Source organism: Saccopteryx leptura, chromosome 5 (genome assembly GCF_036850995.1).
Source record: "Saccopteryx leptura isolate mSacLep1 chromosome 5, mSacLep1_pri_phased_curated, whole genome shotgun sequence".
In the NCBI taxonomy this organism is placed as follows: domain Eukaryota; kingdom Metazoa; phylum Chordata; class Mammalia; order Chiroptera; family Emballonuridae; genus Saccopteryx; species Saccopteryx leptura.
In genome coordinates, this window is record NC_089507.1 from 149,976,840 (window position 1) to 149,992,111 (window position 15,272).

General features: G+C 54.9%; 1 protein-coding gene across 3 annotated transcripts in view; it reads left to right on the forward strand.

Annotated features, from left to right (window-relative positions):
• The window catches only part of GREB1 (growth regulating estrogen receptor binding 1), a 122,599-nt gene that overhangs the window by 104,326 nt on the left and 3,001 nt on the right, over positions 1–15,272 (forward strand). For all 3 annotated transcript variants that reach the window (XM_066386094.1, XM_066386091.1, XM_066386092.1), the window contains exons 23-31: positions 366–468; positions 2,842–3,000; positions 3,944–4,086; positions 7,478–7,639; positions 9,298–9,502; positions 9,925–10,099; positions 11,702–11,920; positions 14,127–14,262; positions 15,052–15,252. In XM_066386094.1, the coding sequence (XP_066242191.1) occupies positions 366–468; positions 2,842–3,000; positions 3,944–4,086; positions 7,478–7,639; positions 9,298–9,502; positions 9,925–10,099; positions 11,702–11,920; positions 14,127–14,262; positions 15,052–15,252 (1,503 nt within the window). The remainder of the gene's footprint in view (positions 1–365; positions 469–2,841; positions 3,001–3,943; positions 4,087–7,477; positions 7,640–9,297; positions 9,503–9,924; positions 10,100–11,701; positions 11,921–14,126; positions 14,263–15,051; positions 15,253–15,272) is intronic.

The following is a 15,272-nucleotide window of genomic DNA, read 5'->3' on the forward strand; positions in this document are numbered from 1 at the left end:
AGACATAGCAATTGCAACAAGAGCGATTTGCAATTATGCAAGACTCTTAAGAAAGTATGCTTTCTGTTGGCTGATTATTTTTTCTGAAGCAGCCTTCCTTCGGCTGGTGGTAAAGTCCTATTTCTAACAGCTCAGAACATGTGGCTGGTTCAAATGGAGACACGTCTGCCGTGGTTTGTAAGCAAGCGGGTCTTCTCGTGGGGTCCACCTGTCGGCCCACCATGCTTCACCAGGCCACCTGTCCCCCCAAATGTCCTTGCATCCACCGGGTCTCATTTTACTTTAGACCTTTAAAGGGGACAGATGACAGGAGGTGCGTAGACAGGGCGTACTGACTCCCGGCTCTGATGTTCTCGTGTTCACAGATCGGGAAGACAGGCGCCTACCTGCAGTTCCTCAGCATTTTGTCCAGAATGCTAATTCGGCTGACAGAGGTGGATGTTTACGATGAGGAAGAGATCAATATCAGTGAGTTATCCCGTGGTAACACCGGGGCTTGGACTCGTCTTTCATCAGTTTCTCAAGTGACTGCGTGCCTTTCACTTTCTAGATGGAACTCTCAGGTCTGTAATCAGACGCACCCCAGGGGCCTTGTGGGTCCTTTGATCTCCCCTTGTGGTCCTTTGGCTCAGGGTCAGAACAGTGCCTGGGAGGCCTTTGTGGGCATAAAGTTACTATACCACTGTTGACCGAGTTCGTCCCATGTGTCAATCCCTGTGCGAGGGACTCGGCATAAATGACCATATTTAATTTGCTGCAGGACACCATGAGATAGATGTAGTTACTCCTGCTAAGTTACGTGCTTTCTCCATTGTTCTGATGAGGTGCTCAGAAGCCCGGCTGGGAGGTGGGCAGAGCTGGGACTGGCCCGATTGGGTGGCGGCCTCTAGAAAGCAGGGTTCTCTGTCAGGGAGGCTCCCTGCTCAGACAGCTGAGCGCATAGGTCACTGTCACGGGGCACAGGGAACTGTGTGACACATGGGAAACGGCCTTTCCTCCTGTTCACGGGACAGTGCACCCCGATTAAGGCAGGACTCGCCGAACGGCTGTCTAAGACTGATTGCAGAACAGTTTCCATTTCTTATTCTCAGGCATATTCCTGCGGCTCATGAACTCGGTCTGGTAAACGACGTGTTGCTTTTGAGAATTAAAATTGGTTAAAGGAGTGTTATCTGCGGTGTAAAGACAGGGAACCAGTAAGCTGCACTGGCATCTAAACAGCACTTTTTTTTTTAAATATAATTTAAAAAATTTTTTATTTTATTTATTCATTTTAGAAAGGAGAGAGAGAGGGGAGAGAGAGAGAGAGAAGGGGGAGGAGCAGGAAGCATCAACTCCCATATGTGCCTTGACCAGGCAAGCCCAGGGTTTCGAACCGGCAACCTCAGCATTTCCAGGTTGATGCTTTATCCACTGCGTCACCACAGGTCAGGCTAAACAGCACTTTTTAAATAATTGCATAAATTTAAGGTGTACACCTTGATCTGCTATATGTGTGCACTGGGGAATATGCACCGCCATCGAGCTAATTAGCATACCCATCACTCCCATGGTTACCAGGTCCACTGCAGCAGTAGTTACGGTGGCTGGGATAGGCAGACAATTGTATGTTGTCTGTGGAGGGGTAACTGTCCATCAGCAGATGATGAAAACGCAGGATATACATCTAATTAACCGAGTATTTCGCAGCCTTGAACAAAGGGAGATCCCGTCATGTTTGTTCCCAGCACTTTTGGAGAAAATTTGGAACCATGAAGCCCATCCAGCCCTGGGCCTTCGCTTTGATGGAAAGAGGCTCCCCCAGCTCTGGGTTGCCCATGGTCCCCCACAGTTTGGAAACTATTTCAGGGACAAAGCTGCTATATTTCAGAAGAGGGCAGGCCTACTGGGTTTCTCTCTCCTCCTCTCGTGGAGATACTCCTAAGACAGGATTCAAATCCGGGAAGTTACACTTCAAAGCCCAGTTTGTTAAATACTTTCTTCTGTCCCAGGGTTTCTCTTCGGTGGGAACTGGGTAATTGCTGTTTTAGAGGGTGTTGTGAAGAGGAAATGATGTTATGCACAGGAAGCACTGAGCACTTACAAAAACATGTAAACATTCCTCTCCCTCTTCTCCTTCTTCACATGGACTCCTCCTGCCTATATGATGAAGGGTAGATAGATATAGTAGCTGTATATAATATGTACATAATCGGTGTGCTACATAATTTGAGTTGGATCAACTAGACTTTTTTTTTAACCTTTTGACCAACAAGCATTTAGTGAGCACCCATAGACCACACCAGTCATAATGTTGGGTGACACAGGGCACATCACAGTGGTGTGGGCCGTGAATGGTGTTGGCATTCAGAGGCGGTGAGCCAGGGGCCTGAGCTCTTAGGTTTTCTAGAGAGGCAGGGGTTGGAGCTGGGCCACACTGGCCAGGGAGCATTGAGATATCAGAGCAAGTGAACAACTGCATGAGGTTCTGTGGGCACTGGGGTGTATTTGGGGGACAGTACTGGGGTGAGGCACAGAGCCTAGGGTGGGACAGGTACGCTGGGAGGAGCAAAAGTTAGTGTGCAGGTCAGAAGAACAAACCCACCTTGCAGGAAACACAGCAGGGTGTTCCCCTGGATAGTGGTCCACCCGAATGTGCCTCCGTACCTTATTAGAACAGCCCTGAGGATGGGGCATATTCCACAGCCTTCAGGATGTGATGGCGTGTCCCCCCCCCCCCCCCCCGCCCGGTAACCTGCAGACTTCGTAACAGTTCTGCTGCAGGCATTCTCATGCCCAGATAAAATGAGTCGTTCTTTGTGCTTATTTTGTCGCGTGTCTGTGTGTTTCCCAATCTTGTAGACCTTAGCGAAGACTCTGACTGGCACTGCCTCCAGCTTGGTGACCCCTGGCCAGATCTGGAGCTCTTCGAGAAGTTGCCTTTCGACTACCTTGTTCACGACCCGAAGTACGAAGACGCCAGCCTCATCTGTTCACACCGTCAGAGTGTAAAGAGCGAAGGTCAGACCTTTAAGTTCTCTCCAGAGTACCTGGGAGTAGCCTCATAAAGGAGTAAGCCAGCTTTTTTTTAGGACTTAATTACCTAGCGGTGAGGAGCTAACTAGCAGTACCCAGCGGAGAGCTGAGGTCAGTCCCTCCCTGGGCCTCCCTGGGCTCTCCGGGAAACCCGGGAAGACTGGCCGCTCAGTGAGTGCTGAGAAAAGGGAGGATACGCTTGCTGTTTGTCATGATTAGTCTGAAGGTCCTGGTTAATAGAGGCTGGAAGACATATGTCTGTGTTTATGAATTTGGATTGTGGTAACAAAGTGCTCATGTTTCTCTCTCCTCCCTCAGGCTCTTGTCTTCTCCCTCCTTCCTTCAGGGACCGCTATCACAGTGTCAGGACCCTGCAGTGTTTCAAGGTCACTGTCAGCAAACATAGACTGTTAGCGGCCAGTGTGATTATAAATATGGACAAGAAAGTGTGGGGGATGCAGAGTGAGAGGAAGATAGGCAACCAGTGTCCATTTCAAACCCAGAACTTTCTCTTGTGGTTTTCAGAACAGATCACGTTCCCTGCAGGGTCCTTCATGTTAACTGAAAGTTAAGGGCTGACGTTTCATCCCGCCAAGTCATGGGGAAAAAATGTGGACAATTTGTGTGACTGTGTTTGAATATGGCATGGGGAAGTGAGTTACACTGTCACGTAGTGAGTGCTTGCATACATGTTGTTTAAACACACACTGACTCGCAATTAGGATGATGCATGCACGGCCTGTGAGTTGATTCCACCGAGACTGCTCTGTGTGACCCACTGAGTCACCTCGGGGCCCAGACAGGGTAGGGACCATCCTAGGCGACCGTCTCAAGCCCTGTGATAGCGTTTGAGTTCGTTTCCGTTAGAGTCGTGGGAAAGGATGTTCATTCTGCCCCACCTGCTCTTAACGCTGGGGACTTCCTGCAGACAGAGGGACGCCCAGGAAGCCAGAGGACCTCTACCTGCGGCGGCAGACGGCGCGGATGCGGCTGTCCAAGTACGCGGCGTACAACACGTACCACCACTGCGAGCAGTGCCACCAGTACCTGGGCTTCCACCCCCGCTACCAGGTGCGCAGGGCGCTGGGGGTCGCGTCACGTGTGGCCTGGCGGACGCCGCGTTTTCCTTCTGGAGTGGGAAGTGGGCAGTTCTGGAAGCCCTGGCTTCCGGCTCTGCTTATACCCTCGGTTCCCTTCAGTAATCTGTGGGACTACTACCGACAATACAGAGCACTGATTCCCTAGGGTCACGTGTTTAGTAGAAGCAAGGTGAACTGACCGCAGGTGTCTTCGTTCCCTTTACGTCCTTGCAATTCTGAAAGTTCAGTGTGGCAGACATGCCCTGGGTATGGGAGATGTCCCAGACCTGGACGCGGACACAGAGAGGAACCCACTTGGTTTCTGTAGTCAGGACACGCGCTGTAGGGCCAGAGACGCACAGAGCAGACCTTCACAACCATGGAGGGCGGACGAGAAGAGCAGTATGGTTGAAGTGTAGAAATTGTGTAGGACAAGGAGGACCGTGCGCTTATGGAACACCTGCCATGCACCAGGCAGTGCTGCCTAGCTTTTTTATTTGGTAGAAAATGGCATTTGCTCTGGACACTGGGTAATAAATAGGTTAGACTGTCCCAGGCCCTTGCTGGTCACCTGAATGGAATCCATTCAGGTGCACTGGATAGGAAACTGTCCTGTCTAGTTTTTCATTTCTCACGAAAACCCCACGAGGCAGTGGCATTATCCCCATTTAATAAATGAATATACTCTCTTGGGTTGGGAGCACAGGAGAGGGTTTTGAAGAATGAAGGTTTGTCAAGGGGCCAAGGAAGGTAGAGGGGAGGGAACAGCGTACACAGTGGAGGGCCCTGGGGTTCTGGGGGCTCAGAGGGACTGGAGTCGGGTAACGGGAAGTGCCCAGGCTGGGGAGTCCGGGAGAGGAAGCTGGGCAGAGACCAGACTGCCTTGGCCTCCAGGCTGTGGGGACGATCGTGCACCTTCTTCAATGAGATCTCTAAGGAGGAGCCCGATGCGGGCAGAGCTGCATTTAGAGGTCTCTTTATTGCCCCGTAGAGGCTTTCAGAGGGCTGTGAGCTGATGATTTAGAAACAGATTGAGGGTAGGATTTCACCCTTAGCGTTTGTTTTCATTCCTAGACCCAAGCGAGGGAGAGCAGCTGCGGCAGGTGGGAGCCAGTCAGACCCCTGGACAGGAGACAGGTGTGCAGGACAGCTCCAGTTCTCAGCTGCTTCTGTACAGGCCTCGAGGCAGCCGCAGCTGGCCTGTCCATCCCCTTTGCAGAGGGAGCAGCAGACAGCAGTTCTGATTGTCCCAAGTCAGCCTGACCTGGGGCTTAGCTGCCACTGAAGTAGCACGTGCCTTCTTTTAGCACTAAATTTTTTATTAACTCTGCAGTTTTGCTGTAGGCATAATTAGAAAACACATACGAATGATTTTAAAAAAATTAAAATAATCAGAAATTGCCCTGGCCAGATAGTTAGTTGGGTTTAGAGTATTGTCCCTAAGCACAGAGGTTGCTGGTTCGATCCCCAGTCAGGGCACATACAGGAGCAGATTGATGTTTCTGTCTGTCCTTCACTCTCTCTCCCTCCCTCCCTTCCTTCCTCCCTTCCTTCCTCTCTCTCTCCCTCCCTCCCTTCCTTCCTCTCTCTCTCCCTCCCTCCCTTCCTTCCTCTCTCTCTCCCTCCCTCCCTCCCTCCCTTCCTTCCTTGCTCCCTCCCTTCCTTCCTCTCTCCCTCCCTCCCTCCCTTCCTCTCTCTCTCTCCCTCCCTCCCTCCCTCCCTCCCTCCCTCCCTTCCTTGCTCCCTCCCTCCCTTCCTCTCTCTCTCCCTCCCTCCCTCCCTCTCTCTCTCTCCCTCCCTCTCTCTCTCTCCCTTCCTCCCTTCCTCTCTCTCTCTCCCTTACTTCCTTCCTCTCCCCCTCCCTCCCTCCCTCCCTCCTTTCCTTCCTTCCTTCCTCTCTCTCTCTCCCTCCCTTTCTCCCTCCCTCCCTTCCTCTCTCCCTCCCTTCCTCTCTCTTCCTCCCTTCCTCTCTCTTCCTCCCTTCCTCTCTCTTCCTCCCTTCCTCTCTCTCCCTCCCTCCCTCCCTTCCTCTCTCTCCCTCCCTCCCTCCCTTCCTCTCTCTCCCTCCCTCCCTTCTTTCCTCTCTCCCTCCCTCCCTTCCTCTCTCTTCCCTCCTCCCTCCCTTCCTTCCCCTCTCTTCCTCCCTCCCTTCCTTCCTCTCTCTCCCTCCCTTTCTTTCTCTCTCTCTAAAATCAAGAAAATAAACTTTAAAAAAGCCCCACAAATCCCAGTTGCTCTCCTGACATTTCTTTTCTTGGAGAGTGTTTTTCTTTCAGATGGGGAAAAGTATAAGTGGAAACGTTTCCTTGATTTAAAATTTTTAAGAACTGAAAGAGACTTAGGGATTTTTGTCACTGTTACTTCAGAAAGTGGCACCAGTGGGTCAGCAAGAGGAGGGAGCATGGGAGAGGCAGGAGGCAAGCCTGCGCTTGGGCCTGGGGGCCACCGCAGAGGGGACTTGACACAGTCCCTCTGAGGAGCCCCGAGGGGTGGACACTGGTCCCCTCCACTCACTCTGCTCTTCCTCTCGTCTCTCCTTTGCTCCCTGGATCTTTTGATGACCTTTCCTCAGTTGCACCCCCTGTGTGCCCTCCCCAGGTCAGAATCTGCTCCTCATCTCTGCTCCCAACGGGCTCTGAGGTTCTAGAGGGGCCTAAAGCAGGTGTCTTTCAGCCTGCGTCCGCTTTCTCTGGCCTGTCATCATCGGGAGTGCACAGCCCATGCTGGCCGGCAGGGGGATGGGTGCGGGAAGGCCCTTCAGGGGGTACCTGAGCTGAAGCCTGAAGGCAGCATTGCAGGTTTGAGCAGAGCCTGGCGGGAGGTCACACCAGCAGTGGGTACAGAGACAGCCTGTCGGATGGGCTCTGGGAAGCAGTAACTAGAGGTAAGGCTCAACTTGGGGGCAGGAGTGAGCCCAAGACTTCTGTCAGTTTCCACTGGTGCCTGCATCGTACGATGGTTGATAAAAATACAAAGGGAACAGAAGGTGCTGGACATAGTGAACTAGGACCTATTACACAGATGTGTGCAGTTCTCATACTACATGTGTAACTAGGATGGAAAAACACATTTACTGGAATTGAAGGTGTGAGCTGTAGTGTGCACGCATGCATCAGTCAATAACCTAGCACTCTGGGTCAAATCCAGAGTCCAGAGAGGTTGGTGCCGAACATGGCACCTCTGGGTGAAGCGTGGGCCAAATTGGAGCTGGGATCCGGCTTCAGCTGAGCGGGCTCTGTGGCCTCCAGGAGCCAGACCTGGGTGTCCACCCTCGTGCTGTGGGGCAGAGGTGGCAGGGAGCAGTGTGTAGTCGCGGCTGCAGCGGGCCTGGGTTCTGCAGCGGGGCCCGGCGACGAGCTCTGTCCTTGCCCCTCGCGCCACAGCTCTACGAGTCCGCCCTGCACGCCTTTGCCTTCTCCTACTCCATGCTGGGGGAGGCGGTCCAGCTGCACTTCGTCATCCCCAAGTCCAAGGAGCACCACTTTGTCTTCAGCCAGCCTGGCGGCCAGCTGGAGAGCATGCGGCTGCCCCTCGTCACGGACAAGGTACTGGCTCTCAGTCCTGCGGGCCACAGCAGAGGGGCTGCAAGGGACCGCCCAGCTGGACACCTAGAGGCTGGAGTTTCCCGTAGGAGTTGAGGGCAGGCGGGGTGGGCTGGGGGGACCGAGGTGGTGACTGAACTTGGAGGAGGCTGGGGAACCAACCGAAGGGCTTGCGGGGGGTCACGCAGAGTCGAGTTTGAGCCTCGTACTGCCGTTTACTAGCTGTGCCATTTAAGCTTGTCAGTATCTCTGAGCCTCACTTTCCTCATCTGGATACCTGGGCAATCATAAGTCTTGCAGAAAGCTTGTGGTGCGAGTTACTGGTATAACCAACGTAAGGCACCAGGGCAGAGCCTGGCAGGTAAGTGTTGAGTCGAGTGGGTCACGTCCACGCTTTCTCTTGCTGTGAGGGCACATTCGGACAGGCCGAGGCAGTAGGACAGCATGACTCCCGTGGGGCCCATTGACCGGCTCCGACACCTGTTAACTCACGGCCAGTCCGTGTCATTGTCTGTCCTGCCTCCACCCCTGCCTTCCTCTGTTACTTGGAAGTGGTTTCCAGACAGCCTATCATTTCACCCATAAACATTTTAATGTACATCTCTAAAGGGTAATTTCTTCTTCTGAAGAGACCGTTCTTAACAATCGTCCTCTCTGATTCTTAACGGAGATGCTCCTTATAAGGACAGACTCAACCAACCCGCTGTCCTTTAGAACCAGCCCCCAGTCACCGCAAGCCTTGTGTCCATGTGGCTTCTCCAGCGGGCCAGGCACCAGCGGGTTGGACCTAGCCCTTCAGACCCTGTTGTCAAGCACGGGAAATGTGTGTCAAGTACCAAAGAGGCCTTTGTTACATGGAGGCTCCTGCCCCGTGGGCTGGGGTGGCGTGTTGCCTTGGCCAGGGTTTTATTCACACTCTCATTTCCACCCAGGTCAGCAGGAACAGGCTGTGAGGCCCGGCCGCGTCACAGCTTTGTGGCCGGTGCTTAGAGGAATTCGGGGAAAGGGGGAGGTCTGTCTTAGCCAGAGGAACTTACTGTTGATGGGGATGGTGAAGACCACAAGGTTCTTTGTATAAGAGGCACAGCCTCGGTTTAGGAGTAGCCAGGCTATGTGGGTAGGTGGTTAGAGGATTTAAGTCATGCCAGAAGTAACCTGTACTCCAAGCACAAGGTTAGATACTCATAGGAAAGTTTAGTGAATTGGGATAATCAAGACTTAACCAATTAGTTTGGGTACCTTGAGAAACCATTTCCAAACAACCATCACTAAGCTTCTGGTTCTGTGGGCTAGGAGTTTGGGCTCGGTTCAGCTGGGGGGTAATCCTGGGCCTGGCTGGGCTCTTTGATGTGTGTGCAGTTAGGTACCAGGTCAGGTAGGGTGGCCGCAGTGTGGTGCCCATCTCTGCCCCATATAGTCTCTCCTCCAGCAGGTGAGCTCAGGCTTGTTCCTGCGAGGGTTCAGCGAGAGGGCACAAGGTTGCCAGTCATCTAGCAGCCAGGCTCAGAACTGGCATTTTATTGGTAAAAGCAGGTCCCAAAGCTGAGCTGGATTCAAGGTGTATGGAGATGGACATTGCAGAGAGAGAGAGAGAGAGAGAGAGGGAAATGATGGTGACCACGTTCCACAATGCTTTCCCTCCTTACGCCTCTGCTTTCCAGAGTCATGAACACATAAAAAGCCCAACGTTCACCCCGACCACTGGCCGGCACGAGCACGGACTCTTTAACCTGTACCACGCGATGGATGGAGCCAGCCATTTGCATGTGCTGGTTGTCAAGGAGTATGAGATGCCCATTTATAAAAAATACTGGCCCAACCATATCATGCTGGTGCTTCCCAGCATCTTCAACAGCGCTGGAGTCGGTAGGCGCCTTTAGCACGCTCCACTTGGTACGGTTTCTGGGAACGGAATGTTGAGAGTGTTCTAGGGTGGGTGGAGTTAAACATTTCTTATCAAGCCTTTCCACTTTTAAAGCTGTTTTGCTTGAATACTTTTTCTTCGATGTTTGGCTGTTGATTGAGTTTATGTTTTCAACTCATGTTAGAAAAGCAAGGATAAGCAGATGAACGCACGTGCAGAATGGACAGGCATGGTTCCCCTAGAATTTTCCCTCCCCAATTGACAGCTGATAGTGAGTGACAGCTGATGCGGATGAGGACCGGAGGGAGCTGCCTGGGCTTGGGGCGGGGCCTTGATGGGCAGCGCTGTGTCTGCCCATGGCTGTCGTCCTGTGCGGGTATCTGGTAGGACAGCCCCAAGTCGCGGCTGACTCTGCCTGTTGCAGGTGCCGCCCACTTTTTGATCAAGGAGCTGTCCTACCATAACCTGGAGCTGGAGCGGAGCCGGCAGGAGGAGCTTGGGATCAAACCGCAGGACATCTGGCCTTTCATCGTGATCTCCGACGACTCCTGTGTGATGTGGAACGTGGTGGACATCGACGGTGGCGGGGAGAGGAGCAGGTGCATGCCTCCCCAAGCTAGCGAGGAAGACAGACGCCCATGCTCTCCTTCCTGGGGGGGGGGGGTTCTCCACCCGGCGAGGACTGCGCGGGGCATTCCTGTTAGAAAGCATGGCGTGTCGGGGACAGTCTTGGATGCTGCAGACTCACATTTAGAGCTTTACGTTCAAATTAAAAAAATTATATTGAAGTCTAGAATACCTACAGGAAATCACACCATTTAGAGTTAGTATAAAATATATATGACAAGAAAAATATGCACATACAGAAATTTTCACAAATTGAACATGCTCATTTAACCAACTCCCATGTGAAGAAAGGGGTCCTCCCTGCCCCCCTTCCCAGAGACCTCTCCTGTTGCCTCCCAGTCCCCCCTCCCTCCCCAGCCTGACTCTTCACCCCAGCTTTTATTGTTACTCAATGAGTAGCATCAGGGAAAACACTAATTTTTAGTTTCCTTAATCTGTCAAAGGGGCGCTAATACCTGTGCCGGAGACTTCTTGTGAGGGTTAATGTACCTCTGAATGGTGCGCCTGCAGGTGGGTGCCCAGCAGCACAATGCACAAAGGGCTCAGCAGATATAATTGTATCTGAACATCCCTCATAAAATGTTTCCTTGTGATTTTGTGGTTTTACTCTGTTTCGGCTTAGGGCTGCCTGGTTAATTCTGGCTTTTCTTTTTCTTTTCTTTTTTTTTTTTTTTTGAGAGCCGGCATTAGGTTAGTTCACCTCCACTGTGTCAGTGATGTCCTAATGTAACAATTACCTTCAGTTCCTGTTCTAGAAAAAATGTTTTCTGTATGACGGAACTGGTGTATTAACTTATGAAAGCAGTGATGTGCTTTGCTTTCAACATGATTGCTGTTACTCTTCCGGCACAAGGGCTTGGCTGAGGGCGGAGGTGGGGAAGGGGGCTCAGCTTTCCTTCTGCCTTTCTGAATTTCTGTTAGAGACGACTGATGTCAGACCCAGCAGGGGCCGTAGGGAGTTTATCTTCAACCCCTCAGGTGGGGAAAAGAAAGCTGAGGTCCAAAAAAGGGCAACTTGCCCGCGTCCTCGTGGACACGTCTTTCATCCCCGACCAGCCCTGGAGTCACCCTCCCTGGTCATCACGTGTCTCCACTGTCCTCGCGGATGCGGACACCCTCCCGTGGGGCGGGAGGTGATCGCAGGTTGCCCGCTTCTCCCCTCTCTCTCACTTGGAGTTCACAGCGCACAGTCTTGCTCTTCCCACCTTTGCACCTTCAGGTCTGCAAACTGGGAGGCGAGGTGGGTTGGCACAGTGGGAGCGGTGTGGGTTCTGGAGACAGCTGCTCAAATTCGGGTGCTGCTAGTGACACTGAGTGCACCTTGGGGCCTCCCATCCCCCGTCTGTGCCGTGGGTGGGGGTGATGTGCCCATGTCCTAGGATTGCTGTGAGGATACGGTGAGGTGCACAGCCTAGTGCCCTGCCCTCGTTGGGGGCTGTGATGGAGTCCACCTGCGCCAGCCCTGCCTGGTACGCAAGGGTCTGTTGGAGAACAGCATCCCAGCTGGTCCGGTCCAGAGGGCCTTGCTTGTTTGCATGCTAACCCAGGGATGTCACTCTCCCTCCTTTGAGCAGAGAGTTTTCCTGGTCGGAGAGGAACGTCTCCCTGAAGTACATCATGCAGCACATCGAGGCGGCCCCCAACATCACGCGCTATGCCCTGATCGGCATGCGGAAGTGGTCCAGCAAGACCGGGCGCCGAGAGGTGCGCGAGCCCTTCTCCCGCTGCCACGTGCACGACTTCATCGTTCTGAACGTGGACCTGACCCAGAATGTCCAGTACAACCAGAACCGGTGAGCCCTTCTGCTCGACTGTGGCTGCCAGCACAGCCCCACAGCCTGTCTGCCATCCACGGGGGGCAGCTAAGGCCTGGTGGGTGGCTGCTTCTCCACGGCCTGCCCAGGGCATTGGCCCTGCGTCTGCTTTCAGCTGTAACATTGTCTCCTTCCTTCCTCTTTCCTTCTATTCCATCCTTTTTTTTCTCCTTCCCCCTCCCCTCCCCTCTCCTCCCTTCCCCTCCCCTCTCCTCCCTTCCCCTCCCCTCCCCTCCCTTCCCCTCCCCTCCCTTCCCTTCCCCTCCCCTCCCTTCCCCTCCCCTCCCTTCCCTTCCCCTCCCCTCCCTTCCCCTCCCTTCCCCTCCCCTCCCTTCCCCTCCCCTCCCCTCCCCTCCCTTCCCCTCCCTTCCCCTCCCCTCCCCTCCCCTCCTTTCCCCTCCCTTCCCCTCCCCTCCCTTCCCCTCCCTTCCCCTCCCCTCCCTTCCCCTCCCTTCCCCTCCCCTCCCCTCCCCTCCCTTCCCCTCTCCTCCCCTCCCTTCCCCTCTCCTCCCCTCCCCCTCTCCTCCCCTCCGCCTCCTCCCCTCCCCCTCTCCTCCCCTCCTCCCCTCCCCCTCTCCTCCCCTCCCCCTCTCCCTCCCTCCCCTCCCCTCCTCCTCCCTCTCCCCTCCCCTCCTCCTCCCTCTCCCCCCTTCCCTCTCCTCCTCCTCCCCCTCCCCTCCCTTCCTCCCCCTCCCCTCTCCCTCCTCCCCTCCTCTCCCCCCTCCCCTCCCCTCTCCCTCCTCCCCTCCTCTCCCCCCTCCCCTCCCCTCCCCCTCCCCCTCCCCCTCTCCTCCCCTTCCCCCTCTCCTCCCCTCCCCCTCTCCCTCCCTCCCCTCCCCTCCTCCTCCTCCTCCTCCCTCTCCCCTCCCCTCCTCCTCCCCCTCCCCCCTTCCCTCTCCTCCTCCTGCCCCTCCCCTCCCTTCCTCCCCCTCCCCTCCTCTCCCCCCTCCCCTCCCCTCTCCCTCCTCCCCTCCCCTCCCCCTCCCCCTCCCCTCCCCCTCCCCCTCTCCTCCCCCTCCCCCTCTCCTCCCCCTCCCCCTCTCCTCCCCCTCCCCCTCCCCCTCTCCTCCCCCTCCCCTCCTCCTCCCCCTCCCCCTCTCTTCCCCCTCCCCCTCTCCTCCCCCTCCCTCCTCTTCCCCCTCCCCTCCTCCTCCCCCTCCCCTCCTCCTCCCCCTCCCCTCCTCCTCCCCCTCCCCCTCTCCTCCCCTCCCCCTCTCCTCCCCTCTGCCTCCTCCCCCTCCCCTCCCCCTCCTCCCCCTCCCCCCTCCTCCCCTCCCCTCCTTCCCTCCCCTCCTTCCCTCCCCTCCTCCCCTCCCCTCCTTTCCTCCCCTCCTCCCCTCCCCTCCTTCCTTCTCCTTTCCTCTCCTTTCCTTTTCCTTGTCTTTCCTTCCTTTCTCTTTTTGTTTTTCTTCCCTTCCTTCTCTTTCTCTCTTTCTCCTTTCTTTCCCTGCCTCCCTTTCTCCCTTTCTGTATTTCTCTTGTATAATTTTGTGGAGGGGATATTTGGGTAAGATCATTCAACTTCTGTCATGGACTCACATGACGCCTGATTTAGTCTCTCACATTGTACTAGTTGTTTGTTTTCTCTTGCCTTTTTGGCTTCCTCTCTAAACATATAGCTTTATTAGTTGCATCGATACTGAAGCAAACTAATGTCCTCATGTTGCTTTCTGTGTGTCCAGCCGCAGAAGTGCTCACATCTCAAGCATAATTGTCACTGACGCTCATCGAGGGTCCCTGTGCTGGGCCATGGGCACATGCCCAGGACGGCCCGTGTAGGGGTGTGACTTTGGAGCCCGACCTGTGAGGACTCTGGCTTCTGTGACCTACAGTCTGCAGTGGGCCTTGTTTTCCTCAGCTGTGAACAGTGGCTTTTTTTTTCTCTATTTAACAAAAGATGAACGGGTGTTTGTAATGTCCTGACACTCCACCTGTGTGGTCAACAGACAGCGGTCCTCCCGTAGTTTATGCCTTTCTGGTGCCGATGCCTTACAGCCTGTCCTCTCGTCCTTGTCTTGCTCCTGTGCTTTGCTAGAGGAAGGCCTGTCGGCAGGAAAGGGTCTGCCGCCTGTCTGGAGCCACTGGTACAAGGGCGCACGCTCCATGTCTGCCGCAGGCGAGGGCGTGGATGGGGGGGATGAGCACGGCGTCCAGTCTGATCTGCCCCTCCCCCGGTTCTGAGCAGGTTCCTGTGTGACGATGTGGACTTCAACCTGCGAGTCCACAGCGCAGGCCTCCTGCTCTGCCGCTTCAACCGCTTCAGCGTGATGAAGAAGCAGATTGTGGTGGGCGGACATCGGTCCCTCCACATCACCTCCAAGGTGGGTCTGCCACTGGCTGCCACTCGTGGTGTGAAAATGAGGGTTTGGTCGGCAGGAAGCCACACAGCTGCCTTTGAGTCAGTGGGGTGGGCTTGGCTATTGGGCAGTGCTAGTAAAGGTTTTCAGCTGCATCTGCTCTGGACGTGTCCACACCAGCCTTCCTGTGCGCCCCCCCCCCAAACTCTCCGGGTGATTGTCCCTGCCCGCCCTGGGGGTCGGCCTGGAGGAAGTGTAAAGATCAGGGTAGAGTGGCAGAGGTGAGCTGGAGAAGTAGGCAGGACCTTAGCCATGGAACATTCTAGACTCCTCTAGGAGTAATGACAAATCACTGAAGGGTGTGAGCTGTCTCTCAGGCAGGGAAAATATGTTGGTAGTGAGGTAAGAGCCATGGGCTCAATGGGGGCAGTGGAGGTGGGTGGGAGCTGGGGGTCCAGGGAGGCTAACCTTGCTCGAATTTTGCACCCCTGGATTTGGGAAAGCGTTCCCAAGGTCCATTGATTCTCCTTTCCCCCCCTTAGACCAGACAGCCAGCTTTCCACAAGGCAGGATCAATGGCTACCTTTGGACTGATCGCCTGGATCAGTTCTCCTACGTCCCACTTTGGTAGAACCTCATTTTTCTTCACAGAGAACTTATTGTTGAGGCCTATGTTCTCCACTCACAACACTGCCCCGAGACACAGCCCCCTCGACGGGCCACCGAGCTGGGGTTCGTGCCGCCCGGACGCCCGGGGAAGGACCTCCATGCTCGGGCTGGCGGGGTGGCTGACGCCCGTCCTTCCCCACGCAGGTGTCTGACAGCCCTGTGGCCGTCCTCCCAGCCCAGTACGTCTGCGCCCCGGACAGCAAGCACCCTTTCCTGGCAGCCCCCGCGCAGCTCCTGCTGGAGAGGTTCCTCCAGCACCACAGCCACCGCTTCTTCCCGTTGTCCCTGAAGAACCGGGGCCACCCCGTGCTGCTGGTCGACTGCTACCTGAACCTGGGCTCTCAGGTAACTTCCGGCTGGGGCAC